This window comes from Pseudophryne corroboree, chromosome 3 (assembly GCF_028390025.1).
Source record: "Pseudophryne corroboree isolate aPseCor3 chromosome 3, aPseCor3.hap2, whole genome shotgun sequence".
Classification (NCBI taxonomy): Eukaryota; Metazoa; Chordata; class Amphibia; order Anura; family Myobatrachidae; genus Pseudophryne; species Pseudophryne corroboree.
This window is the reverse complement of record NC_086446.1, coordinates 348,465,089-348,492,621: the sequence shown is the minus strand read 5'-3', so window position 1 is coordinate 348,492,621 and position 27,533 is coordinate 348,465,089. Positions and strand designations below refer to the sequence as shown.

The 27,533-nt window shown below is 48.5% G+C and overlaps 1 protein-coding gene across 2 annotated transcripts in view; it reads right to left on the bottom strand.

Moving 5' to 3' along the window:
• CDK12 (cyclin dependent kinase 12) overlaps window positions 1-27,533 on the bottom strand; it is a 341,865-nt gene that overhangs the window by 74,386 nt on the left and 239,946 nt on the right. For both annotated transcript variants that reach the window (XM_063959726.1, XM_063959727.1), the window contains exon 10: window positions 8,950-9,066. In XM_063959726.1, the coding sequence (XP_063815796.1) occupies window positions 8,950-9,066 (117 nt within the window). The remainder of the gene's footprint in view (window positions 1-8,949; window positions 9,067-27,533) is intronic.

Below are 27,533 nucleotides of genomic sequence, written 5' to 3'. Positions count from 1 at the left end.
TGTGCCTTGAGGACCGTGGTTGGGAATGCCTGCCGTAGAGGATGCTGGGGACTCCGTAAGGACCATGGGGATAGACGGGCTCCGTAGGAGACATGGGCACTTTAAGAAAGACTTTAGGTCTGGGTGTGCACTGGCTCCTCCCTCTATGCCCCTCCTCTAAACCTCAGTTAGAGAAACTGTGCCCAGAGGAGACGGACAGTACGAGGAAAGGATTTTTGTTAATCCAAGGGCAAGATTCATACCAGCCACACCGTATAACTTTTGTATCTATTAAACAGTTAACAGTATGAAAAAACAACGTAGCATCAGTCCAACCTGATGAAACTATAACATAACCCTTATGTAAGCAAAACTATACACAAGTCTCGCAGAAGTAGTCCGCACTTGTGACGGGCACCCAGCATCCTCTACGGACTACGAGAAAAAGATTTACCGGTAGGTTTAAAATCTTATTTTCTCTAATGTCCTAGAGGATGCTGGGGACTCCGTAAGGACCATGGGGATTATACCAAAGCTCCCAAACGGGCGGGAGAGTGCGGATGACTCTGCAGCACCGAATGAGCAAACCTTAGGTCCTCCTCAGCCAGGGTATCAAACTTATAGAACTTTGCAAAGGTGTTTGAACCCGACCAAGTAGCAGCTCGGCACAGTTGTAGTTCCGAGACCCTTGGGCAGCCGCCCAAGACGAACCCACCTTCCTAGTGGAATGGGCCTTGACCGATTTTGGTAACGGCAATCCAGCCGTAGAATGCGCCTGCTGAATCGTGTTACAGATCCAGCGAGCAATAGTCTGCTTCGAAGCAGGGGCACCAACCTTGTTGGCTGCATATAGGACAAACAGTCCTTCTGTTTTCCTGACTCTAGCCATTCTGGCCACATAAATTTTCAAAGCCCTGACTACATCAAGGGACTCGGAATCCTCCATATCTCGTGTAGCCACAGGCACCACAATAGGTTGGTTCATATGAAAAGATGACACCACCTTAGGCAAGAATTGAGGACGGGTCCGCAATTCCGCCCTATTCATATGGAAAACCAGATAGGGGCTTTTATGAGACAAAGCCGCCAATTCCGACAGTTACCTAGCCGAAGCCAAGGCTAATAACATGACCCCCTTCCAAGTGAGATATTTTAACTCCACCGTTTGAAGTGGTTCAAACCAGTGCGACTTAAGGAAACTCAACACCACGTTAAGGTCCCAACGCGCCACCGGAGGTATAAAAGGAGGCTGAATATGCAACACTCCCTTCACACGTACTTCTGGGAGAGAAGCCAATTCTTTTTGAAAGAAAATGGATAAGGCCGAAATCTGAACCTTAATGCAGCCTAATTTTAGGCCCAAATTCACTCCCGTCTGTAGGAAGTGAAGGAAACGGCCCAGATGGAATTCTTCCGTAGGAGCATTCCTGGCCTCACACCAAGAAACATATTTTCGCCATATCCGGTGATAATGTTTCGCTGTCACGTCTTTCCTAGCCTTTATCAGAGTAGGAATGACCTCATCCGGAATTCCCTTTTCCGCTAGGATCTGGCGTTCAACCGCCATGCCGTCAAACGCAGCCGCGGTAAGTCTTGGAACAGACATGGCCCCTGTTGTAACAGGTCCTGTCTTAGAGGCCACGGATCTTCTGTGAGCATTTCCAGCAGATCCGGATACCAGGTCCTTCGTGGCCAATCTGGAACAATGAGAATTGTTCTCACTCCTCTTTCTTATTCTCAACACCTTGGGTATGAGAGGAAGAGGAGGAAACGCATAGACCGACTGGAACACCCACGGTGTCACTAGGGCGTCTACTGCTACCGCCTGATGGTCTTTTGATTTGGCGTAATACCTCTGTAGCTTTTTGTTGAGGCGGGACGCCATCATGTCTATCTGGGGCAGTCCCCACTGACTTGCAATCTGTGCGAAGACTTCCCGATGAAGTCTCCACTCCCCTGGATGCAGGTCGTGTCTGCTGAGGAAGTCTGCTTCCCAGTTGTCCACTCCCGGAATGAACACTGCTGACAGTGCGCTTACATGATTTTCCGCCCAGCGAAGAATCCTGGTGGCTTCCGCCATTGCCACTCTGCTCCTTGTGCCGCCTTGGCGGTTTACATGAGCCACTGCGGTGATGTTGTCTGACTGGATCAGAACTGGTTGGTCGCGAAGTAAGTTCTCCGCTTGACGTAGGGCGTTGTATATGGCCCTCAGTTCCAGGATGTTGATGTGAAGACAAGTCTCTTGACTTGTCCAAAGTCCTTGGAAGTTTCTTCCCTGTGTGACTGCTCCCCACCCTCTGAGGCTCGCGTCCGTGGTCACCAGGATCCAATCCTGAATGCCGAACCTGCGTCCTTCCAAAAGGTGAGCACTCTGCAGCCACCACAGGAGAGATACCCTGGCCCTGGAGGACAGGGTGATTAGCTGATGAATTTGTAGATGTGACCCGGACCACTTGTCCAATAGGTCCCATTGGAAAGTCCTTGCATGGAACCTGCCGAAGGGAATGGCTTCGTATGTTGCCACCATCTTTGCCAGGACTTGAGTGCAATGATGCACAGACACTAGTTTTGGCTTCAATAGGTTCTTGACTAGAGTCATGAGTTCCTGAGCTTTTTCTATCGGAAGAAAAACCCTTTTCTGGTCTGTGTCCAGAATCATGCCCAAGAAGGTCAGACGAGTCGTAGGAACCAGCTGTGACTTCGGGATATTGAGAATAAAGATGTAACACCTTCAATGAAAGTGACACGCTGTTCAGTAACTTCTCTCGTGATCTCGCTTTTATGAGGAGATCGTCCAAGTATGGGATAATTGTGACACCCTGCTTGCGCAGGAGCACCATCATTTCCGCCATTACCATGGTGAAAATCCTCGGGGCCATGGAAAGCCCAAACCGCAACGTCTGAAATTGGTAATGACAATCCTGTACCGCAAATCTTAGGTACGCCTGGTGAGGTGGATAAATGGGGACATGAAGGTATGCATCCTTTATGTCCAGAGATACCATAAAATCCCCCCCTTCCATGGTGGCGATGACCGCTCTGAGCGATTCCATCTTGAACTTGAACCGTTTTAAGTATAGGTTCAGGGATTTTAAATGCAATATGGGTCTGACCGAACCGTCCGGTTTCGTTACTACAAACAGGGTTGAGTAGTATCCCTTCCCTCTCTGAAGCAGGGGAACTTCGACCACCACTTGTTGAAGACACAATTTGTGAATAGCATTTAAAACTATCTCCCTTTCTAGGGGAGAAGTCGGTAGAGCAGATTTGAAAAACCGGCGAGGAGGCACCTCTATCGAATTCCAGCTTGTATCCCTGAGAAACAATTTCTGTAGCCCAGGGATCCACCTGTGAGTGAACCCAGATGTGGCTGAAAAGTCGAAGACGTGCCCCCACTGGGGCGGACTCCCTCAGCGGAGCCCCAGCGTCATGCGGTGGATTTTGCAGAGGCCGGGGAGGACTTCTGTTCCTGGGAACTAGCTGTGCAGCTTTTTACCTCTGCCCTTACCTCTGGCAAGAAAGGACGATCCACTTACTCTTTTGCTTTTATTTGAACGAAAGGACTGCATTTGATAATGTGGCGCTTTCTTAGGTTGTGAGGGAACATAAGGCAAAAAATTTGATTTACCTGCCGTAGCTGTGGAGACCAGGTCCGAGAGCCTTTCCCCAAACAATTCCTCACCCTTGTAAGGTAAGACCTCCATATGTCTTTTTGAGTTAGCATCACCTGTCCACTGCCGGGTCCAGAGGACTAGTCTAGCAGAAATTGACATAGCGTTTATTCTAGAACCTAGTAAACTAAGGTCTCTCTGAGCATCTCATGTATAAGACAGCACCCTTTATATGGCCTAGGGTCAATAAAATGGTATCCTTATCTAGGGTCTCAATTTCCACTGATAAGGAATTTGTCCATGCTGCTACAGCGCTACAAACCCAGGCCGACGCAATTGCCGGTCTGAGTAATGTACCAGAATGTGTGTAAATGGATTTCAAGGTAACCTCCTGCTTGCGGTCAGCAGGATCCTTGAGGGTAGCCGTATCTTGGGATGGCAGCGCTATCTTTTTTGACAAGCGTGTCAATGCTTTGTCCACCTTAGGGGAGGATTCCCACCGTACCCTGTCCGTTGGCGGGAAAGGATACGCCATAAGAATCCTTTTGGGAATCTACAGCTTTTTGTGTGGAGATTCCCACGCTTTTTCACATAATTCGTTCAACTCATGTGAGGAGGGAAAAGTTACCTCGGGCTTCTTTCCCTTATACATGTGTACCCTCGTGTCAGGGACAGGGGGTTCCTCTGTGATATGCAACACTTCTTTTATTGCAATAATCATATATCGAATACATTTAGCCACTTTTGGCTGTAACTTTGCATCATCGTAGTAGACACTGGAGTCCGAATCCGTGTCGGTATCTGTGTCTCCTATCTGGGATAGTGGGCGCTTCTGAGACCCTGAAGGTCCCGACGACATAGGGACAGACATGGGTTCACTCCCTGACTGTTCCTTAGCTTCAGCTTTGTCTAATCTTTTGTGCAATAAGTTCACACTAGCACTTAAAACATTCCACATATCCATCCAGTCAGGTGTCGGCATCGCCGACGGAGACCTCACATTCATACGCTCCCCCTCCTCCCTAGGTGAGCCTTCTACCTCAGACATGTCGACACACGCGTACCGACACCACACACACAGGGAACTTCTTATCCGAAGACAGTTTCCCCACCAGGCCCTTTAGAGAGACAGAGAGAGAGTATGTAAGCACACACCCCAGCGCTATATGACCCTGGAAAAAAACACTAAATGTTTATCCAGTAGCGCTGTTTATACTTTATATCCGCCAAATTTGTGCCACCCCCCCCTCTTAAAACCCCTCTATCACCGTGTATTAGCAGGGGAGAGTCCGGGGAGCTTCCTCTCAGCGCTGTGCTGTGGAGAAAAATTGCGCTGGTGAGTGCTGAGGGAGAAGCCCCGCCCCCTCGGCGGCGGGCTTCTGTCCCGCTCAAAATTCCTGAAAACTGGCGGGGGCTCTGTTATATACATGTACAGTGTCCATCTGTACATGTATATACTTATTTTGCCAATGGAGAGGTTTTATTGCTGCCCAGGGTGCCCCCCCTGCCCCCTTACAGTGACTGCGGTGTGTGAGGTGTATGGGAGCAATGGCGCACAGCTTTACTGCTGTGCGTTACCTCAGTGAAGATCATGAAGTCTTCTGCCGCCTCTGAAGTCTTCTTTTCTTCTCATACTCACCCGCCTTCTATCTTCCGGCTCTGCAAGGAGGACGGCGGCGCGGCTCTGGGACGGACGGCGAGGGTGAGACCTGCGTACCAATCCCTCTGGAGCTAAGAAACAGAGCCTTGAAACTCACAGAAGTAGGTCTGTTTCTCTCTCCTCAGTCCCTTGATGCAGGGAGTCTGTTGCCAGCAGGCTCCCTGAAAATAAAAAAACCTAACAAATATACTTTCTGACAGGAAGCTCAGGAGAGCTCTCTGTAGTGCACCCATCTCCTCTGGGCATAGTATCAAACTGAGGTCTAGAGGAGTGGCATAGAGGGAGGAGCCAGTGCACACCCAGACCTAAAGTCTTTCTTAAAGTGCCCATGTCTCCAGCGGAGCCCGTCTATCCCCATGGTCCTTACGGAGTCCCCAGCACCCTCTAGGACGTTAGAGAAATACACACTGAGTATATCCCGTGAACTACCTATATTAAATGATAAACCTGACGCACTTAGCCCCCTCAGGTTATAGAATATAGGGATAGCAATCTGAGTGAGATACACAAAATGGAAGTCACACAGCAGCTATATGCACACACACAGTCACATTGTACAATGCAGAAATTATTACATGCAATAAAACTGCACTGGACTAGCAATACAGAGTAGTACTATGTATAGCTATACACTCAAATATAAATGCACAGTAAAGGCTGGATGTATATCACAGGGTACTTGTACTATATAACCCTGACTAAATGCACTGTTTCTTAACTAACACTGTCAGCAGACATGTAGAATACTTAAGTGTCTTGTAAAATGCACAGTGCTGACATGCAGGCGGCTTTACAGAGGAGCATTTGCCCAAACAGTCCCAGGATCAGCTCAGCTTGTCCTAATGGCGCCCAAACACTGGCAGGGAGTGAGGGAGAGAGAGATATGGAGCTCCAGGGCGGGAACATTTTCCTTAAATGGCCCTGGGGCTGGGGCTACAGGTCAAAGCCTTATCCCCCTGCTGGACTTCACCACCGGGTACTGTGGGCTTATATAAACTGTTTATGAGAGAAAACCGACCTGTGCCCTTGCCCTGGTGGTCTAGTGGGGTCCCTGTACTACCACAGTGTCCACGCCAGCGTGCGTGGCCCACCTTCCACCGGCCGCGCGGGATCACGATTTACAGCGGGTCCCGCCGGGTGGACCCACTTACCTCCTCCCTGAGTGCAGCCACGCGATCCAGGAGAACAGCAGTCGAGTGTATGACTAACTGGAAGAAAACCGGAGCCTCCGCTGTAGGTAACCAGCAACAAGGGCGCTGGAGTGTACAGCACCGCTGGGGGAGGTGATGGAGTTGCAGCAGGAGATGTCTGACTGACATCTAACACAGTCAGTGTCTCTGCAGCAGCCCTTGAATTCTTCATTTTTCTTTAAAAGCTTCTTCTCAGGGCTGCTGGAGCAGCCCCCCTATTGTATGCCTGCTTACTGCATGACACCAACTACAAAACAGAGTTCCTGTGCAAGGAGGAGGGGTTATAGAGGAGGCAGCGCTATGCATTCTGGGAAGAAGGCTAAAGCTTTGAGCCTGTTGGTGCCTCGGATCAAGATCCTACTCTACACCCCAATGTCATTCCCTGTGGAGCCCAGTGTACCCGCAGCAGAAACTGGATTATACTTCGCACTTTGGTATCCACTTCCCCTAGTACCTCTTTGTGAATATGGTGGCAATCTTACCCCCTCCCCTTCCTCCTTTACTCCCAGCTTCCTTACTTTCTCTGCCTTGTTTTCCATTCTTGTCTGTTTTCTTCTCTCTTTACAACATATATCTACTTTATAAGTTTGTGAATTTCATTGTCATACTCCTATTGTGCTAGACTAAGCAGCTGTTATTGTCTATCCTTAATCTGGCTTTCCTGATATGCAGAATTAATAAAATATATGCTCAGGCTGTTTGTCTTGTGTTCTATCTAGATGTACTTGCTGCTACCAGTGGGCTTTTTTTTGCTTGTTTGTTTTTTCATTTTGTACTTTTGTTTTTCCTTCAACAAACACAGATTGCAGTATGCATCCTTGACGCCCATGCACTTGTTTCTCTCTTTTTGGTTTATGACCGACCTCAGATATACCAATCTTTAAACCACTCACCAGAGCTGGATGTTCAGGAAATTGACCAGAAATATCCATCTGACTTTTGGACCAATACTGTATATTTTATTAGAAATCCACCCCTGAAATGATTAATAACCAAATGGTTTCCTCTAGTAAACTTTTTTGGGGTCTAAAAAAGGCTTGTGGTGTGGGTCTAGGATTCGAGAGACTTAGTTATATCCACAAACTACAACATTTAACCCAAGTGCCGGAGTTTAACTGGACCACTACTAATCCTAGAATAGACATAAATGGACTGCCAGAAGATGTTCCTATAAGCACTAGCAGACTGCCCATCGAGTCAACAGTTTTCCTCTATAATGTCCACCATTAGGAGCTGAGGATTGCCCTCTGGACACTGGACCCCTTTGCTTATCCTGCAAAATAAATACCTTGGTCTTAGAGCATTAATAGGCAAAAAGGTACCATTTACCTGCTGTAGCCTGGCTGCCAATCCTATCTGGTTTTGGAACAAATAAGACATGCCCATAGAAAACATAGGAGGACTTGAGTGTCATCTTAAATTCAGAATCTACTAAGCAGCCATACATTTGACGAAGTTTTCCCCAGATATTGGGACTATTCTCTCTAGTGTTTGACACTGTTTTTGGTGGGTATCCCTGTGTGGAAAGTACACCAAGAAGTAGGTGATAAGCTACCATTAGCATTTCCACCAGGGCCAAGCACAAACCATTTTCAGTGTTCTGAGGCTAGTCCATTACAGACAAGATAATGCCTATTGAAGGGGGTTTTCACTCTGCAGTCATGACCTGACCCACCTTCCAAAACTAGATAAGGACTGAGACCTTGTACTTAGGAATGTGGCATTTACTTGCTTGAAGCCACTCAAGTGCGGTGCTATGCTGCGGTGTCTAATAGTGTATAGTAGAGTGTGGTACTAATTGTTTATTCCTGCGGGGGTAGGACCTGTCGTCCTTAGGCAGCGGGAGGAGGAAGTACTGAACGCTGCCTACCTCACCAAATCCTGGCATCCTACTGCCATGGGGACAGTATAGATGCTGCAGACTGTAGTTGCAGTTAAAACATTAAGAACTAAGACCAATTTTGGCAGAAGCAACTCTGTACTCCGTTCCGTATAGGGAGATTTTCAAGAGAATGGGTTCTCAAACCTAGAATATTTTTCTTAAAGTGACAAACCCATATACTTCAGCAATTAATGTCTCCCACAGACAATTAGAGAAACACATTTTGTAATTCTAGACCAGATCTGTAAAACGACTTTCATTGGCAAGGAATGTAAAGGATACATTTGAACTATTATTAATCAATGCACAGCTTGGTATGTGGAATGTGCATATAGGAATACATACATAACGGCAGATTACTAGTGGCTAATATTCTATTAAATTAGATGTGGGTATGAGCTCATAGCAGTTATTTTAGGTTTTTCACTATGAATAATATGGAAGAGTTCATTTCTGTATTTACATTCATATGCCTCTAATAACTTTTCATATTATACATTCCTCTGATGACCTACAGTGGGAGAAAATTAAAACTGCACCATTAGGCATTTCAAGATCAGATTTTGGGGGAAACAAATTACCACACAGATTGAGCACACATGGCGTTCCAAACATAACTAGACTCACAAGGAAAACTCCTCCCTTAACCTTCGTCTGTACTGCTTCTTCGGTTTCATGGTGTTAAAATACGGTAATTTGATGACATCTGGCCAGACAGCTGGACAAGGACTTCCACAGAGACGACTGAGGAAAAAAAACAAAACAAAAAAAAAGCATAAAGAAAAATAAAGGTAAAAAAGTTAAATGTGATGATCACGTGTTACACTAAATACTGTACATTTTCATTCTTTGGCAAGTATCAAGATGGTCTTATTTTTGTACTTGTGAATTATAAATAGCAGCTAATGTCCTCTAGACCACTAAACAGGGCACATACTGAATAAATAAGATTTTACTCACCGGTAAATCTATTTCTCGTAGTCCGTAGTGGATGCTGGGACTCCGTAAGGACCATGGTGATTAGCGGCTCCGCAGGAGACTGGGCACAACTAAAGAAAGCTTTAGGACTACCTGGTGTGCACTGGCTAGTCCCACTAAGACCCTCCTCCAGACCTCAGTTAGGATACTGTGCCCGGAAGAGCTGACACAATAAGGAAGGATTTTGAATCCCGGGTAAGACTCATACCAGCCACACCGTATAACTCGTGATACTATACCCAGTTAACAGTATGAAATATAACTGAGCCTCTCAACAGATGGCTCAACAATAACCCTTTAGTTAGGCAATAACTATGTACAAGTATTGCAGACAATCCGCACTTGGGATGGGCGCCCAGCATCCACTACGGACTACGAGAAATAGATTTACCGGTGAGTAAAATCTTATTTTCTCTGACGTCCTAAGTGGATGCTGGGACTCCGTAAGGACCATGGGGATTATACCAAAGCTCCCAAACGGGCGGGAGAGTGCGGATGACTCTGCAGCACCGAATGAGCAAACTCTAGGTCCTCCTCAGCCAGGGTATCAAACTTGTAGACTCCTACAAAAATGTTTTAACCCGACCAAGTAACAGCTCGGCAAAGTTGTAAAGCCGAGACCCCTCGGGCAGCCGCCCAAGAAGAGCCCACTTTCCTCGTGGAATGGGCTTTTACAGATTTAGGGTGCGGCAGTCCAGCCGCAGAATGTGCAAGTTGAATCGTGCTACAGATCCAGCGAGCAATCGTCTGCTTTGTAGCAGGAGCACCCAGCTTGCTGGGTGCATACAGGAGAAATAGCGAGTCAGTTTTCCTGACTCCAGCTGTCCTGGAAACATATACTTTTCAGGGCCCTGACTACATCCAGTAACTTGGAATCCTCCAAGTCCCAAGTAGCCGCAGGCACCACAATAGGTTGGTTCACATGAAAAACTGATACCACCTTAGGAAGGAATTGGGAACGAGTCCTCAATTCCGCCTTATCCATATAAAATACAGATAAGGGCTTTTGTATGACAAAGCCGCCAATTCTGATACACGCCTGGCCGACGCCAAGGCCCACAGAATGACCACTTTCCACGTGAGGTATTATAGCTCCACGGATTTAAGTGGCTCAACCCAATGCGACTTCAGGAAATCCAACACCACGTTGAGATCCCACGGTGCCACTGGAGGCACAAACGGGGGCTGACTATGAAGCACTCCCTTAACAAAAGTCTGAACTTCAGGCAGTGAAGCCAGTTCAATTTTTGGAAGAAAATCGATAGAGCCGAAATCTGGACCTTAATGGAACCCAATTTTAGGCCCATAGTCACCTCTGACTGTAGGAAGTGCAGAAATCGACCTAGCTGAAATTTCTCCTTTGGGGCCTTCCTGGTCTCACAGTACGCAACATATTTCCGCCATATGCGGTGATAATGGTTTGCGTTCACTTCTTTCCTAGCTGTAAATAGCGTAGGGATAACTTCCTCCGGAATTCCCTTTTCCTTCAGGATCCGGCGTTCAACCGCCATGCCGTCAACGCAGCCGCGGTACGTCTTGGAACAGACAGGCCCCCTGCTGCAGCAGGTCCTGTCTGAGCGGCAGAGGCCATGGGTCCTCTGAGATCATTTCTTGGAGTTCTGGTTACCAAGCTCTTCTTGGCCAACCCAGTTCTTACTCCTCTCCTTCTTATTATTCTCATTACCCTGGGTAAGAGAGGCAGAGAAGGGAACACATACACCGACTGGTACACCCACAGTGTTACCAGAGCGTCCACAGCTATCGCCTGAGGGTCCTTGACCTGGCGCAATATCTTTGTAACTTTTAGTTGAGGCGGGACGCCATCATGTCCACCTGTGGCCTTTCCCAACGGTGTACAATCATTTGGAAGACTTCTGGATGAAATCCCCACTCTCCCGGGTGGAGGTCGTGTCTTCTGAGAAAGTCTGCTTCTCAGTTGTCCACTCCGGGAATGAACACTGCTGACAGTGCTTAATACATGATTTTCCGCCCATCTGAGAATCCTTGTGGCTTCTGCCATCGCCATCCTGCTTCTTGTGCCGCCCTGTCGGTTTACATGAGCGACCGCCATGATGTTGTCTGACTGGATCAGCACCGGCCGGTGTTGAAGCAGGGGTCTAGCCTGACTTAGGGCATTGTAAATGGCCCTCAGTTCCAGAATATTTATGTGTAGGGAAGTCTCCTGACTTTTCCATAGCCTTGGAAGTTCCTTCCCTGTGTGACTGCCCCCCAGCCTCGAAGGCTGGCATCCGTGGTCACCAGGACCCAGTCCTGTATGCCGAATCTGCGGCCCCCTTGAAGATGAGCACTCTGCAGCCACCACCACAGCGACACCCTGACCCTTAGAGACAGGGTTAACTGCCGATGCATCTGAAGATGCGACCCGGACCACTTGTCCAACAGATCCCACTGTCCTTGCATGGGACCTGGCGAATGGAATTTCTTCGTAAGAAGCTACCATCTTTCCCAGTGCTCGCGTGCATTGATGCACCGACACCTGTATACGTATTAGGAGGTCTCTGTCTAGAGACAACAACTCCTTGGACTTCTCCTCCGGGAGAAACCCTTTTTATCCTGTTCTGTGTCCAGAACCATACCCAGGAACAGTAGACGCGTCGTAGGAACCAGCTGCGACTTTGGAATATTCAGAATCCAGCCGTGCTGTTGTAGCACTTCCCGAGATAGTGCTACTCCGACGTACAACTGCTCCCTGGACCTCGCCTTTATAAGGAGATCGTCCAAGTACGGGATAATTATTTCGGCCATTACCTTGGTAAATACCTCGGTGCCGGGGACAGGGCAACGTCTGGAATTGGTAATGACAATCCTGTACCACAATATTGAGGTACTCCTGGTGAAGAGGGTAAATAGGGACATGCAGGTAATCATCCTTGATGTCCAGTGATACCATGAAATTCTCCAGGCTTGCAATAATCGCCCTGAGCGATTCCATTTTGAACTTGAACCTTCGTATATAAGTGTTCAAGGCTTTCAATTTTAGAATGGGTCTCACCGAACGTCTGGTTTCGGTACCACAACATTTTGGAATAGTACCCCCGGCCTTGTTGGAGGGGTACCTTGATTTCACCTGCTGGAAGTACAGCTTGTGAATTGCCGCCAGTACTACCTTTCTCCGAGGACAGCAGGCAAAGCTGATGTGAGGTAACGGCGAGGGGGAGTCGCCTCGAACTCCAGCCTGTATCCCTGTGATACTATTTGCAGAACGTAGGGATCCACCTGTGGGCAAGCCCACTGGTCCCTGAAGTTCCCGAGAGGCGCCCCTACCGCACCTGTCTCCACCTGTGGAGCCCCAGCGTCATGCTGTGGACTCAGAGGAAGCAGGGGAAGATTTTTGATCCTGGGAACTGGCTGCTGGTGCAGCTTTTTCCTTCTTCCCTTGCCTCTGTGCAGAAAGGAAGCGCCTTTGACCCGCTTGCTTTTCTGAAGCCGAAAGGACTGTACCTGAAAATACGGTGCTTTCTTAGGCTGTGAGGAAACCTGAGGTAAAAAAATTTCTTCCCAGCTGTTGCTGTGGATACGAGGTCCCAGAGACCATCCCCAAACAATTCCTCACCCTTATAAGGCAGAATCTCCATGTGCCTTTTACAGGCAGCATCACCTGTCCACTGCCGTGTTTCTAATACCCTCCTGGCAGAATGGACATTGCATTAATTCTGGATGCCAGCCGGCAAATATCCCTCTGTGCATCCTTTATATATAAGACGACGTCTTTAATATGCTCTATGTTAGCAAAATATTATCCCTGTCTTAGAGTATTAATATTATCTGACAGGGTATCAGACCACGCTGCAGCAGCACTATTTATGCTGAGGCAATTGCAGGTCTCAGTATATAACCTGAGTGTGTATATACAGACTTCAGGATAGCCTCCTGCTTTTTATCAGCAGGTTCCTTCAAGGTGGCCGTATCCTAAGACGGCAGTGCCACCTTTTTTGACAAACGTGTGAGCGCCTTATCCACCCTAAGGGATATCTCCCAACGTGACCTATCCTCTGGCGGGAAAGGGTACGCCATCAGTAACTTTTTAGAAATTACCAGTTTCTTATCGGGGGAACCCACGCTTCTTTACACACTTCATTCATTCATTCATCTGATGGGGGAACAAAACAGTGGCTGCTTTTTCTCCCCAAAAATAAAACCCCTTTTATGTGGTACTTGGGTTCATGTCAGAAAATGCGTAACACATTTTTCATTGCCGAGATCATGTAACGGATGTTCCTAGTGGATTGTGTATATGTCTCAACCTCGTCGACACTGGAGTCAGACTCCGTGTCGACATCTGTCTGCCATCTGAGGTAACGGGCGTTTTTTAAGCCCCTGATGGCCTTTTAGACGCCTGGGCAGGCGCGGGCTGAGAAGCCGGCTGTCCCACAGCTGTTACGTCATCCAGCCTTTTATGTAAGGAGTTGACACTGTCGGTTAATACCTTCCACCTATCCATCCACTCTGGTGTCGGCCCCACAGGGGGCGACATCCCATTTATCGGCCTCTGCTCCGCCTCCACATAACCTTCCTCATCCAACATGTCGACACAGCCGTACCGACACCCGCACACACACAGGGAATGCTCTGACTGAGGACAGGACCCCACAAAGTCCTTTGGGGAGACAGAGAGAGAGTATGCCAGCACACACCAGAGCGCTATATAATGCAGGGATTAACACTATAACTGAGTGATTTTTCCCCCAATAGCTGCTTGTATACATATATTGCGCCTAAATTTAGTGCCCCCCCTCTCTTTTTAACCCTTTGAGCCTGAAAACTACAGGGGAGAGCCTGGGGAGCTGTCTTCCAGCTGCACTGTGAAGAAAAAATGGCGCCAGTGTGCTGAGGGAGAAGCCCCGCCCCTTTTTCGGCGGACTTTCTCCCGCTTTTTCTGGAATACTGGCAGGGGTAATTTTACATCTATATAGCCTCTAGGACTATATATGATGTAGATTTGCCAGCCAAGGTGTCATATATTGCCCTCAGGGCGCCCCCCCCAGCGCCCTGCACCCATCAGTGACCGGAGTGTGAGGTGTACATGAGGAGCAATGGCGCACAGCTGCAGTGCTGTGCGCTACCTTGGTGAAGACCGAAGTCTTCTGCCGCCGATTTTCCGGACTCTTCATGCTTCTGGCTCTGTAAGGGGGACGGCGGCGCGGCTCCGGGAACGAACACCAAGGTCGGGTCCTGCGGTCGATCCCTCTGGAGCTAATGGTGTCCAGTAGCCTAAGAAGCCCAAACTACCACCTGTTAGGTAGGTTCGCTTCTTCTCCCCTTAGTCCCTCGCTGCAGTGAGTGTTGCCAGCAGATCTCACTGTAAAATAAAAAACCTAAATATACTTTCTTTCTAGGAGCTCAGGAGAGCCCCTAGTGTGCATCCAGCTCAGCCGGGCACAAGAATCTAACTGAGGTCTGGAGGAGGGTCTTAGTGGGAGGAGCCAGTGCACACCAGGTAGTCCTAAAGCTTTCTTTAGTTGTGCCCAGTCTCCTGCGGAGCCGCTAATCCCCATGGTCTTTACGGAGTCCCAGCATCCACTTAGGACGTCAGAGAAAAATGTATTAATTTCATGCTAGACATAGACCGTGAGCAATAAAATTGCAATTTTGTAGAAATAACTATATCCAGCAATCATTTGACGAGGATTGTAGAGGATATGCATACATAATTCCTTGCAAATACTAAATAAATAAAAGAAAAAACAAACACTGTACTTCAAGTAGGAGTACCACCTTAAAGTGTCATGCACAATAACAGTTGGATGACAAAAAAAAAAAAAAAAAAAGTGCGGGGACCCGCAGGAAGGACATGTTCCAGCCAATCAGCAGAGCAACAGAAAGAGTACTTCCTGCTCTCCTCCCTGCTCAAACGATACTACACAGACACCTGCCCCGTGGCTTCTGCAACATCGGAAAACTGGGAAGCAGGCATGCAGTAGTGCAGACAACTTAACATGACATCTATCATGAGATATGTCACGAACAGAAGTCAGGATCAGGCAACCACAGAATCAATAGAATGTGGGAGTTAAGAGGAAAGGCGTCCCAAGGTAAGTAAACTACAATGGGTAAAGAGAATGACTAAGGGGGGAGGGAGGGGGCGTTGTTTAGGTATGTAAATAATTTCTGGGAGTGTGAGTACTTTGGGTGCAATATGGTTAATTTACATTTATTTTTTTACTTTGACAATTTTGCGCTAAGCAAAAGACAGATGGCATCTGATTGTTCATTATGTGAATTTGAAGTATACTTATAGAACAAGTGAAATCAACAGATGCCAATACACAAGAGTTAGGGCCTAATTCAGCATGATTTGTAGATTTGCAAAAGCTGGTAAAACTGCAACTCCTTCCACTAGAATGTGGGGGGTCGACCAGCATAGCGCAAGGCTGCTCTGAATGCTCGGTCCTTTCCACCCTGCTAAAATGCAACCGCTAGGCACTCGCACTTTAGGACAGCCCCCTGGCCTTTGCAGCCTAGCTGCGAAGGCAGTCGCTAGGCTGCCATGCTTTAGGTCGTAGTTGCTGCGTATGACGTCATGCAGTCACCGCTGCCTCCGCTGTCTGGACCATTGTTGCGTCACTGCCCACAAAACGCAGCGTCACCCCCGTCGGCACTTAAAACTGCGATCGCATGCGCAGAAATTGCTAAATAGCGATTTCCGCACTTCAGCGCATGAAGCTAAATCAGGGACTTAGTGCTGGAATTACATCCCTTAGTCAGATATTATGAAAAGAATTCAAAGTGTAGTAATTTTGTACTTATCGTAAAAAAATTACGCTAGTTCTTAATAAGGGCACAACTATACTAAAAAAAATTTGGTCACTGCCTCCAGCTCTTCTATGCCCGTCTCCAGGAAAGGTTTATTACTAACAATTTCCTAGAATAAGCCATTAAATAAACTAGACAAAAATAAATACTACAGAAAATGGGAAGTGATCAAAGTGGCCAAACTTGGTAATAAAGGCTGAAGCAGGCTTCCAGGCCCAGAGCATTGCCTGAACGACAGAACGGGAAAATACTTTAGACCTTTAGAGGACAAGAGCAACACCTTCAAAGACAGGTTAGCCAAGTCCAGGTGCATACAGGGACCTTGAGACAAGAGGTCTGGTTATAGAGGAAGTGGAAAGGGAAGGTCTATGGATAGACTGTGGAAATCCGTGAACCAATGGCGCCCATGCCAGGCCGGGGCTAGTAAGATCACCAACGCCTTTCTGCTTGAATTTGTGAAGCACCCTGGGAAAGAGAGAGACCGGAGGAAAGAGGTACGCTAGATGGAAGGGCCGTTTGAATGCCAGAGTGTCCCGAAGTTAGCAGTTGATCCATGAGGCCTACTTCCGGAAGACCCCATTTGTCTACCAGAAGCTGGAAGACTTCTTGATGTAGAGACCACACACCGGCATGCACAACCTGGTGACTGAGTCTGCCTCCTAGTTTAGGATCCCCGAGATGAAGACCGCAGAGATGGCGTTCTTGCCATTTGAGCATTTGTAGAGTACCTCCCTGATGACCAAGATAAGTCACTGCCCTGGCATTGACTGACTGGACTTGGACCGGACAATCCTGAAGAATGAGTGAGGGCCCTGTAGACAGCACGAAGCTCCAGAATGTTGATTGGTAAGCCCCTAGAATCTTCCAGTCCCTAGAATTTTCCAGTCTCACGAGCTGGATGTAGTCTTCCCCCACTCCTCGCAGTACAAGTGCAGACAGCCTCCCACTTTGGAGATATCCAGGTGGGAGCCCAACCCGTCATGCGGGTTGTTTTTCAGTGGGGTTAGGGGCTGGTTTGTAACCTGCCCAAGAATCCTTTTCTGTTTACCCCCTTCTGAAGAGGACACGAAGCTGCAAAAGGACGGTTGAAAAATAAGATTTTAATTACATACCGGTAAATCCTTTTCTCGTAGTCCGTAGAGGATACTGGGGATCCATTCAGTACCATGGGGTATAGATGGGTCCACTAGGAGTCATGGGCACTTTAAGAATTTGATAGTGTGGGCTGGCTCCTCCCTCTATGCCCCTCCTACCAGACTCAGTCTAGGAAACTGTGCCCGAGGAGATAGGCATACTTTGAGAGAAGGATACAAAAGGATAGTGGTGAGATTCTGAACCAGCACACACAAACAGGAAAGCCATGATAACCAAACTTGGAACAGGAACAGCAACACCTGAACCAAACAACAATACTTAACCAAGTAACAGTGCAGGACGAACGAAGCACTGGGTGGGCGACCAGTATCCTCTACGGACTACGAGAAAAGGATTTACGGGTAGGTAATAAAAATCCTATTTTCTCTTACGTCCTAGAGGATACTGGGGATCCATTTATTACCATGGGGAAGTACCAAAGCTCCCAAACTGGGTGGGAGAGTGCCGAGGTTCCTGCAGAACTGATTGACCAAACTGAAGGTGCTCAGAGGCCAAAGTATCAAACTTGTACAACTTTGCAAACGTGTTCGAACCTGACCAAGTAGCTGCTCGGCAGAGCTGTAAGGCCGAGACACCATGGGCAGCCGCCCAAGAAGAACCCACTGACCTAGTAGAGTGGGCCTGTACAGATTTAGGAACCAGCAATCCTGTTGTGGAATAAGCATGCTGGATAGTGAGCCTGATCCAGCGCGCAATTGACTGCTTTGAAGCAGGACACCCAATCTTATTGGGATCATAAAGAATAAACGGGATGCAGTCAATTAACCAACAATCAAAATCCCGACGGTCAAAATACCGGAAGCAATTGACCAACGGTCAAAATCCCGACAAGGTCAAAATCCCGTCATTTAAATACCCGACATGGTCAAAATACCGACATTTAAAATACCGACATGGTCAAAATGCCGACATGAGTTTTTCATGATTTTTTTTCATTGAAACCGACTTGTTCATACTTTACCATCCCAGTGGGACCTGGAGGGGGAATATAATAGTGTGCTGAGCGCGGCGCGCAAGCCATGCGAGGGGATGCGGTACACTTATATGGTGTCCATGTCGACATGTGTCAACACACAAAAACCCCAATGGAAAACTCATGTCGGCATTTTGACCTGTCAACATTCTACATGTCGGTATTTTGACCTTGTCTGTATTTTAAATGTCGGTATTTTGTCCATGTCGGTATTTTGACAGTGTCAATTGCTGTCGGGATTTCGACCGTTGAGATTTTGATTGTACGTATTTCATACCGATCCCGAACAAACAGCGAGTCCGATTTCCTGAGACAAGCTGTTCTCTTCACATACACCTTCAAAGCCTTCACATAAAAAGACTTTGAAGTAACAGAGGTGTTGGTCACAACCGGAACCACAATTGGTTGATGTGAAACACCTGACACCACCTTAGGAAGAAATTGCTGACAAATCCTGAGTTCAGCTCTGTCCTCATGGAAGATTAAAATAAGAATTTACTCACCGGTAATTCTATTTCTCGTAGTCCGTAGTGGATGCTGGGGACTCCGTAAGGACCATGGGGAATAGACGGCTCCGCAGGAGACTGGGCACATCTAAGAAAGATTTAGGACTATCTGGTGTGCACTGGCTCCTCCCCCTATGACCCTCCTCCAAGCCTCAGTTAGGAACTGTGCCCGGAAGAGCTGACACAATAAGGAAGGATTTTTGAATCCCGGGTAAGATTCATACCAGCCACACCAATCACACCATATAACACGTGATAGGAACCCCGGTTAACAGTATGATAACAAATGGAGCCTCTGAAGAGATGGCTCACAACAAAACCCGATTTTTGTAACAATAACTATGTACAGGTATTGCAGACAATCCGCACTTGGGATGGGCGCCCAGCATCCACTACGGACTACAAGAAATAGAATTATCGGTGAGTAAATTCTTATTTTCTCTGACGTCCTAGTGGATGCTGGGGACTCCGTAAGGACCATGGGGATTATACCAAAGCTCCCAAACGGGCGGGAGAGTGCGGATGACTCTGCAGCACCGAATGAGAGAACTCAAGGTCCTCCTCAGCCAGGGTATCAAATTTGTAGAATTTTGCAAACGTGTTTGCCCCCGACCAAGTAGCTGCTCGGCAAAGTTGTAAAGCCGAGACCCCTCGGGCAGCCGCCCAAGATGAGCCCACCTTCCGTGTGGAAAGGGCTTTTACAGATTTAGGCTGCGGTAAGCCTACCGCAGAATGCGCCAGCTGAATAGTGCTACAAATCCAGCGCGCAATAGACTGCTTAGAAGCAGGAGCACCCAGCTTAGCGGGTGCATACAGGATAAACAGCGAGTCAGTCTTCCTGACTCCAGCCGTCCTGGAAATATAAATTTTTAGGGCCCCGACTACGTCCAGCAACTTGAAATCCTCCAAGTCCCTAGTAGCCGCAGGCACCACAATAGGTTGGTTCAAGTGAAAAGCTGAGACCACCTTTGGGAGAAACTGAGGACGAGTCCTCAATTCAGCCCTATCCATATGGAAAATCAGATAAGGGCTTTTACAAGACAAAGCCGCCAATTGACCACTTTCCACGTGAGATATTTTAAATCCACAGTCTTAAGTGGTTCGAACCAATGTGATTTCAGGAATGCCAAAACCACATTGAGATCCCAAGGTGCCACTGGGGGCACAAAAGGAGGCTGAATATGCAGTACTCCTTTGACAAAAGTCTGAACTTCGGGTAGTGAAGCCAGTTTTTTGGAAGAAAATCGACAGAGCTGAAATCTGGACCTTTATGGACCCCAATTTGAGGCCCAACGTCACCCCTGCTTGCAGGAAGTGCAGGAATCGACCCAGTTGAAATTCCTCCGTCGGGGCCTTCATGGCCTCACACCAAGCAACATATTTTCGCCAAATGCGGTGATAATGTCTTGCGGTGACATCCTTCCTGGCTTTGTTCAGGGTAGGGATGACTTCCTCCGGAATACCCTTTTCCTTCAGGATCCGGTGTTCAACCGCCATGCCGTCAAACGCAGCAGCGGTAAGTCTTGGAACAGACAGGGTGTCCCTGCTGCAGCAGGTCTTGTCTGAGCGGCAGAGGCCAAGGGTCCTCTGTAAGCATCTCTTGAAGTTCCGGGTACCAAGCTCTTCTTGGCCAATCCGGAACCACGAGTATGGTTTTCACTCCTCGCCTTCTTATTATTCTCAGTACCTTGGGTATGAGAGGTAGAGGAGGAAACACATAAATCGACTGGTACACCCATGGTGTCACTAGAGCGTCCATCGCTATCGCCTGAGGGTCTCTTGACCGGGCGCAATATCTTTTCAACTTCTTGTTGAGGCGGGACGCCATCATGTCTACCTGTGGTTTTTCCCACCGGTTGACCAGCATTTGGAAGACTTCTGGATGAAGTCCCCTTTCTCCCGGGTGGAGGTCGTGCCTGCTGAGGAAGTCTGCTTCCCAGTTGTCCACTCCCGGAATGAACACTGCCGTCAGTGCTAACACATGATTCTCTGCCCATCTGAGAATCCTTGTGGCTTCTGCCATCGCCATCCTGCTTCTCGTGCCGCCCTGTCTGTTTACATGGGCGACCGCCGCGATGTTGTCTGACTGGATCAGTACCGGCTGGTTTTGAAGCAGGGGTCTTGCCTGGCTTAGGGCATTGTAAATGGCCCTTAGCTCCAGGATATTTATGTGAAGAGAAATCTCCTGATTTGACCACAGTCCTTGGAAATTTCTTCCCTTTGTGACTGCCCCCCAGCCCCGAAGGCTGGCATCCGTGGTCACCAGGACCCAGTCCTGTATTCCGAATCTGCGGCCCTCTAGTAGATGAGCCCTCTGCAGCCACCACAGCAGCGACACCCTGGTTCTGGCCGATAGGGTTATCCGCTGTTGCATCTGGAGATGGGACCCGGACCATTTGTCCAACAGGTCCCACTGGAACGTCCTTGCGTGGAACCATTTTTCCCAGAACTCGTGTGCATTGATGTACCGACACTTTTCCTGGTTTTAGGATGTCTCTGACCAGAGATGACAATTCCTCGGCTTTTTCCAGTGGAAGAAACACTCTTTTCTGGTCTGTGTCCAGAATCAGTCCCAGGAACAGAAGACGTGTCGTCGGGACCAGCTGTGACTTTGGAATGTTTAGAATCCAGCCGTGCTGTTGTAGCACTTCCTGAGAAAGTGCCACCCCCACTATCAACTGTTCTTTAGACCTCGCCTTTATCAGGAGATCGTCCAAGTACGGGATAATCAAAACTCCCTTCTTGCGAAGGAGTATCATCATTTCAGCCATTACCTTGGTAAAGACCCTCGGTGCCGTGGATAACCCGAACGGCAGCGTCTGGAACTGATAGTGACAGTCCTGTACTACAAATCTGAGGTACTCCTGGTGCGGAGGGTAAATGGGGACATGCAGGTACGCATCCTTGATGTCCAGGGATACCATGTAATCCCCCTCTTCCAGGCTCGCAATAACCGCCCTGAGCGATTCCATCTTGAACTTGAACCTCTTGATATAAGTGTTCAAGGTTTTTAAATGTAAGATGGGTCTCACCGAACCGTCCGGTTTCGGTACCACAAACATTGTGGAGTAGTAACCCTTTCCTTGCTGAAGGAGGGGTACCTTGACTATCACTTTCTGTGAATACAGTTTTTGAATAGCCACCAACACTGCCTCCCTGGCAGAGGGAGTTGCCGGCAAGGCAGATTTTAGGAAACGGCAGGGGGGAGACGTCTCGAATTCCAGCCTGTACCCCTGAGATACTACTTGAAGGACCCAGGGATCCACTTGTGAGAGAGCCCACTGTGCGCTGAAAAACCTGAGACGTGCCCCCACCGTTCCCGATTCCGCCTGAGCAGCCCCAGCGTCATGCTGTGGACTTACCGGACGCAGGGGAGGACTTCTGCTCCTGGGAACTAGCTGTGTGCTGCAGCTTTTTCCCCCTTCCTCTGCCCCTCGGCAGAAAGGATGAGCCTCTAGCCCGCTTATTTTTCTGGGGCCGAAAGGACTGTACCTGATAAAACGGTGCTTTCTTTTGCTGTGGGGTAGCCTGTGGCAAAAAAGTCGATTTCCCAGCAGTAGCTGTGGAAACGAGGTCTGAAAGACCTTCCCCAAAAAGTTCCACCCCTTTATAGGGTAAAACTTCCATGTGCCGCTTGGAGTCGGCATCACCTGACCATTGCCTAGTCCATAACCCCCGTCTGGCGGCAATGGACATAGCGCTTATTTTTGATGCCAGCCGGCAAATATCCCTCTGTGCATCACGCATGTATAAGACCGCGTCTTTTATATGGTCAATCGTAAGCAAAATATTGTCCCTATCCATGGTATCAATGTTTTCCGACAGGGAGTCTGACCACGCAGCAGCAGCACTGCACATCCAAGCTGATGCAATAGCGGGTCTCAATATAATGCCAGTGTGTGTGTATATAGCTTTTAGGGTACTTTCCAGCTTTCTATCAGCAGGTTCTTTTAGGGCGGCCGTATCCGGAGACGGTAGTGCCACCTTCTTTGATAAGCGTGTCAATGCTTTATCTACCCTAGGGGGTGTTTCCCAGCGTGACCTATCCTCTGGCGGGAAAGGGTACGCAGCCATTAACCGTTTAGAAATGATCAATTTCTTATCTGGGGAAGTCCACGCTTCCTCACACACCTCATTTAATTCGTCAGATGCAGGAAAAACTACTGGTAGTTTTTTCTCACCAAACATAATACCCTTTTTTGTGGTACCTGGGGTATCCTCAGAAATGTGTAAAACATTTTTCATAGCCTCAATCATGTAACGGGTGGATCTATTGGAGGGTACACTCGTCTCATCATCGTCGACACTGGAGTCGGTATCCGTGTCGACATCTGTATCTGTCATCTGAGGTAGCGGGCGTTTTATAGCCCCTGATGACATTGGAGACGCTTGGACAGGCACAAGCTGAGTAGCCGGCTGTCCTATGTCGTCAATCCTTTTATGTAAGGAGCTGACACTGTCACGTAATTCCTTCCATAAGTCCATCCACACTGGTGTCGACCCCGCAGGGGGTGACATCACATTCACAGGCATTTGCTCCGCCTCCACATCATTATCCTCATCATACATGTCGACACAGCAGTACCGACACACAGCAGACACACAGGGAATGCTCTTACAGAGGACAGGACCCCACAAAGCCCTTTGGGGAGACAGAGGGAGAGTATGCCAGCACACACCAGGGCGCTATATACCACAGGGATATCACTATACAGAGTGTTTTCCCCTATAGCTGCCTATAATATATATATACTGCGCCTAAATTGTGCCCCCCCTCTCTTTTTTACCCTTTCTGTAGTGCAGGACTGCAGGGGAGAGCCAGGGAGCTTCCTTCCAGCGAAGCTGTCAGGGAATAATGGCGCCAGTGTGCTGAGGGAGTTCGCTCCGCCCCTTTTTCGGCTGGCTTTCTCCCGCTATTTTATCGTTTCTGGCAGGGGTTAATATACACCTATATAGCCTCTGGGGCTATATATGGTGTTAGTTTTGCCAGCCAAGGTGTTATTATTGCTGCTCAGGGCGCCCCCCCCGCCCCCCCAGCGCCCTGCACCCATCAGTGACCGCAGTGTGTGGTGTGCATGAGGAGCAATGGCGCACAGCTGCAGTGCTGTGCGCTACCTTGGAGAGGACAGAAGTCTTCAGCCGCCGATTTTCCGGACCACCTTCTTGTTTCTGGCTCTGTAAGGGGGACGGCAGCGCGGCTCCGGGAACGGACGACGAGGTCGGGTCCTGTGTTCGATCCCTCTGGAGCTAATGGTGTCCAGTAGCCTAAGAAGCCCAAGCTACCACCACTTAGGTAGGTTCGCTTCTTCTCCCCTTAGTCCCTCGTTGCAGTGAGCCTGTTGCCAGCAGGTTTCACTGAAAATAAAAAACCTAAACTATACTTTCTTCTAGGAGCTCAGGAGAGCCCCTAGTGTGCATCCAGCTCAGCCGGGCACAGAAATCTAACTGAGGCTTGGAGGAGGGTCATAGGGGGAGGAGCCAGTGCACACCAGATAGTCCTAAATCTTTCTTAGATGTGCCCAGTCTCATGCGGAGCCGTCTATTCCCCATGGTCCTTACGGAGTCCCCAGCATCCACTAGGACGTCAGAGAAATAGGAGCTCTTGTGAGACAACGCCCTCAGCTCCGACACGTCTTGAAAACCAAAGGCCAACAGTGTGACGGTTTTCCACGTAAGATATTTTACGCCTACCTCCTATAACTGTTCAAACCAGTCCGATTGGAGGCACTGCAACACCAAATTGAGATCTCAAGGTGCCATGGGAGGCACAAAGGGAGGCTGGATGTGCAGAACCCCTTTCAAGAACATCTGGACCTCAGGAAGAGGCGCAAATTGCTAATGAAAGAAAATGGACAAAGCCTGAAATCTGGACTTGTATGGAGCCCAGACGTAGGCCCACATCCAAACTGACTGCAGAAAAAGCAGGAAACATTACAGAGGAAATTGCACCGCAGAATATTTTTTTGCTCTCACACCAAGAGACATATTTCTTCCAAATATAGTGGTAATGTTTAGACATTACCCCCTTCCTGGCTCGGATCATAGTCCGGATGACCTTGTCAGGAATCCCTCTCCTGGCTAGAATCAGCCGTTCAACTTCCATGCCGTCAAACGTAGCCGTGTTAAGTCTTGATAGACGAACGGCCCCTGCTGCAGGAGATCCTCGCGAAGAGGTAGAGGCCACAAAATTTCCAGGAGCATCTCCAGAAGGTCAGCGTACCAGGCCCTTCTTGGCCAGTCCGGTGCAATGAGAATTGCTTGAACTTTTTCCCTTTTTATACTTTTGAGAATTCTTGGGATCAGCGGAAGTGGAGAGAACACGTACACCATCTGATAGACCAATGGAGTTGTCAGAGTGTCCACTGCCACTGCCTGTGGGTCTCTCGACCTGGAACAATACCGCTTGAGCTTCTTATTGAGACGAAAGGCCATCATGTCGATTTGTGGACATCCCCATCGACATATCAAGCACCTGAACACCTCCGGGTGAAGGCCCACTCCTCAGGGTGCAGGTTGTGCCTGCTGAGGAAGTCTGCTTCCCAGTTGTCCACTCCCGGAATGAAGACCGCCGACAACGCCACAGCCTGTTTTTCTGCCCAGAGGACAATTCTTGATACCTCTGACATTGTTGCTCTGCTTTTCATTCATCCCTGTCAGTTTATGTACGTCAACGCTGTCACATTGTCCGACTGAACCTGAATGGCCCTATCTTGAAGATATGAGGCCTGCAAAAGGGCGTTATACACAGACCTGAGTTCCAGAATGTTGACTGGAAGGACAACTTCCTGACTTGACCATCTTCCTTGAAACTGCACCCCCTGTGTGACCGCTCCCCAACTTCTGAGGCTTGTGCCAATGGTTAGCAGAATCCAATTCTGAATCCCGAACTTTCGGCCCTCGATTAGGTGATAAGTGTGTAGCCACCACAGAAGGGAGATTCTGGTCTTTGGCGCCAGACAGATCCTCTGGTGCATGTGAAGATGCGATCCAGACCATTTGTCCAACAGATCCAAATGGAAGGGACTCGCATGAAACCTTCCGTACTGAAGGGCCTCGTAAGAACCCACCATTTTCCCCAGAAAGCGGATGCATAGATGCACCCATATCCAGGTTGTCCTCAGGACATCCCAAACCATCGACTGACTGGATTACCAATGCCTTTTCCAACGGAAGAAAAACTTTCTGCGATTTTGTGTCCAGTATCAGACCCAGAAATGGGAGCCTCTGAGTTGGCTCCAAATGAGATTTCGTGAGAATTAGAATCCACCAGTGATCCAGGAGTAGTTTGGTTGTGAGACCAATGCTGCTCAACAACCTTTCCCTGGACGGAGTATTTTATCAGGAGATCGTTCAGGTACAGAATTATGTTCACTCCCTTCTTGCGAAGGAGAAACATCTCTGCCATTACCTTGATGAACACCCTCGGTACCGTGGAGAGACCAAATGGCAGGGTCTGGAACTAGTAGTGACAGTCCTGTAGTGCAAAGCGTAGATAAGCCTGGTGAGGCGGCCAGATCGGAATGTGAAGGTACGCATCCTTGATATCCAGAGACACTAGGAATTGCCCCTCCACCAGACCTGAGATCATCGCTCTCAGAGACTCCATCTTAAATATGAACACTCGTAAGTACGGGTTCAGCGATCTTAGATTCAAAATTGGTCTCACTGAACCGTCCAGTTTCGGTACTACAAACAAGTTGGAATAGTGCCCCTTGTTTTGCAGCAGAGGTGGAACTGGAACAATGACCTGAGTCTGTACCAGTTTTTGAATGGCATCCTGTAAGGTTATACTTGCCTCTTGTGAAGCTGGTAAGCCTGATTTGAAGAATCTGTGAGGTGGGAGAGCTCCTGGAACTCCAGTCTGTAGCCCCGGGAAAATGAGAATTTACTCACCGGTAATATTATTTCTCGTAGTCCGTAGTGGATGCTGGGAACTCCGTAAGGACCATGGGGAATAGACGGGCTCCGCAGGAGACTGGGCACTCTAAAAGAAAGATTAGGTACTATCTGGTGTGCACTGGCTCCTCCCTCTATGCCCCTCCTCCAGACCTCAGTTAGGGAAACTGTGCCCGGAAGAGCTGACACAACAAGGAAAGGATTTGGAATCCAGGGTAAGACTCATACCAGCCACACCAATCACACTGTACAACTTGTGATAACCATACCCAGTTAACAGTATGAACAACAACTGAGCCTCCTTTTACGGATGGCTCATAACAATAACCCTTTAGTGAAGCAATAACTATATACATGTATTGCAGAGAGTCCGCACTTGGGATGGGCGCCCAGCATCCACTACGGACTACGAGAAATAGAATTACCGGTGAGTAAATTCTTATTTTCTCTGACGTCCTAGTGGATGCTGGGAACTCCGTAAGGACCATGGGGATTATACCAAAGCTCCCAAACGGGCGGGAGTGCGCGGATGACTCTGCAGCACCGAATGAGCAAACTCAAGGTCCTCCTCAGCCAGGGTATCAAACTTGTAGAATTTAGCAAACGTGTTTGAACCCGACCAAGTAGCAGCTCGGCAAAGCTGTAAAGCCGAGACCCCTCGGGCAGCCGCCCAAGAAGAGCCCACCTTCCTTGTGGAATGGGCTTTCACTGATTTAGGATGCGGCAGTCCAGCAGCAGAATGTGCCTGCTGAATCGTGCAACAGATCCAGCGAGCAATAGTTTGCTTTGAAGCAGGAGCACCCAGCTTGTTGGGTGCATGCAGGATAAATAGCGAGTCAGTTTTCCTGACTCCAGCCATCCTGGAAATATAAATTTTCAAAGCCCTGACTACGTCCAGCAACTTGGAATCCTCCAAGTCCCGAGTAGCC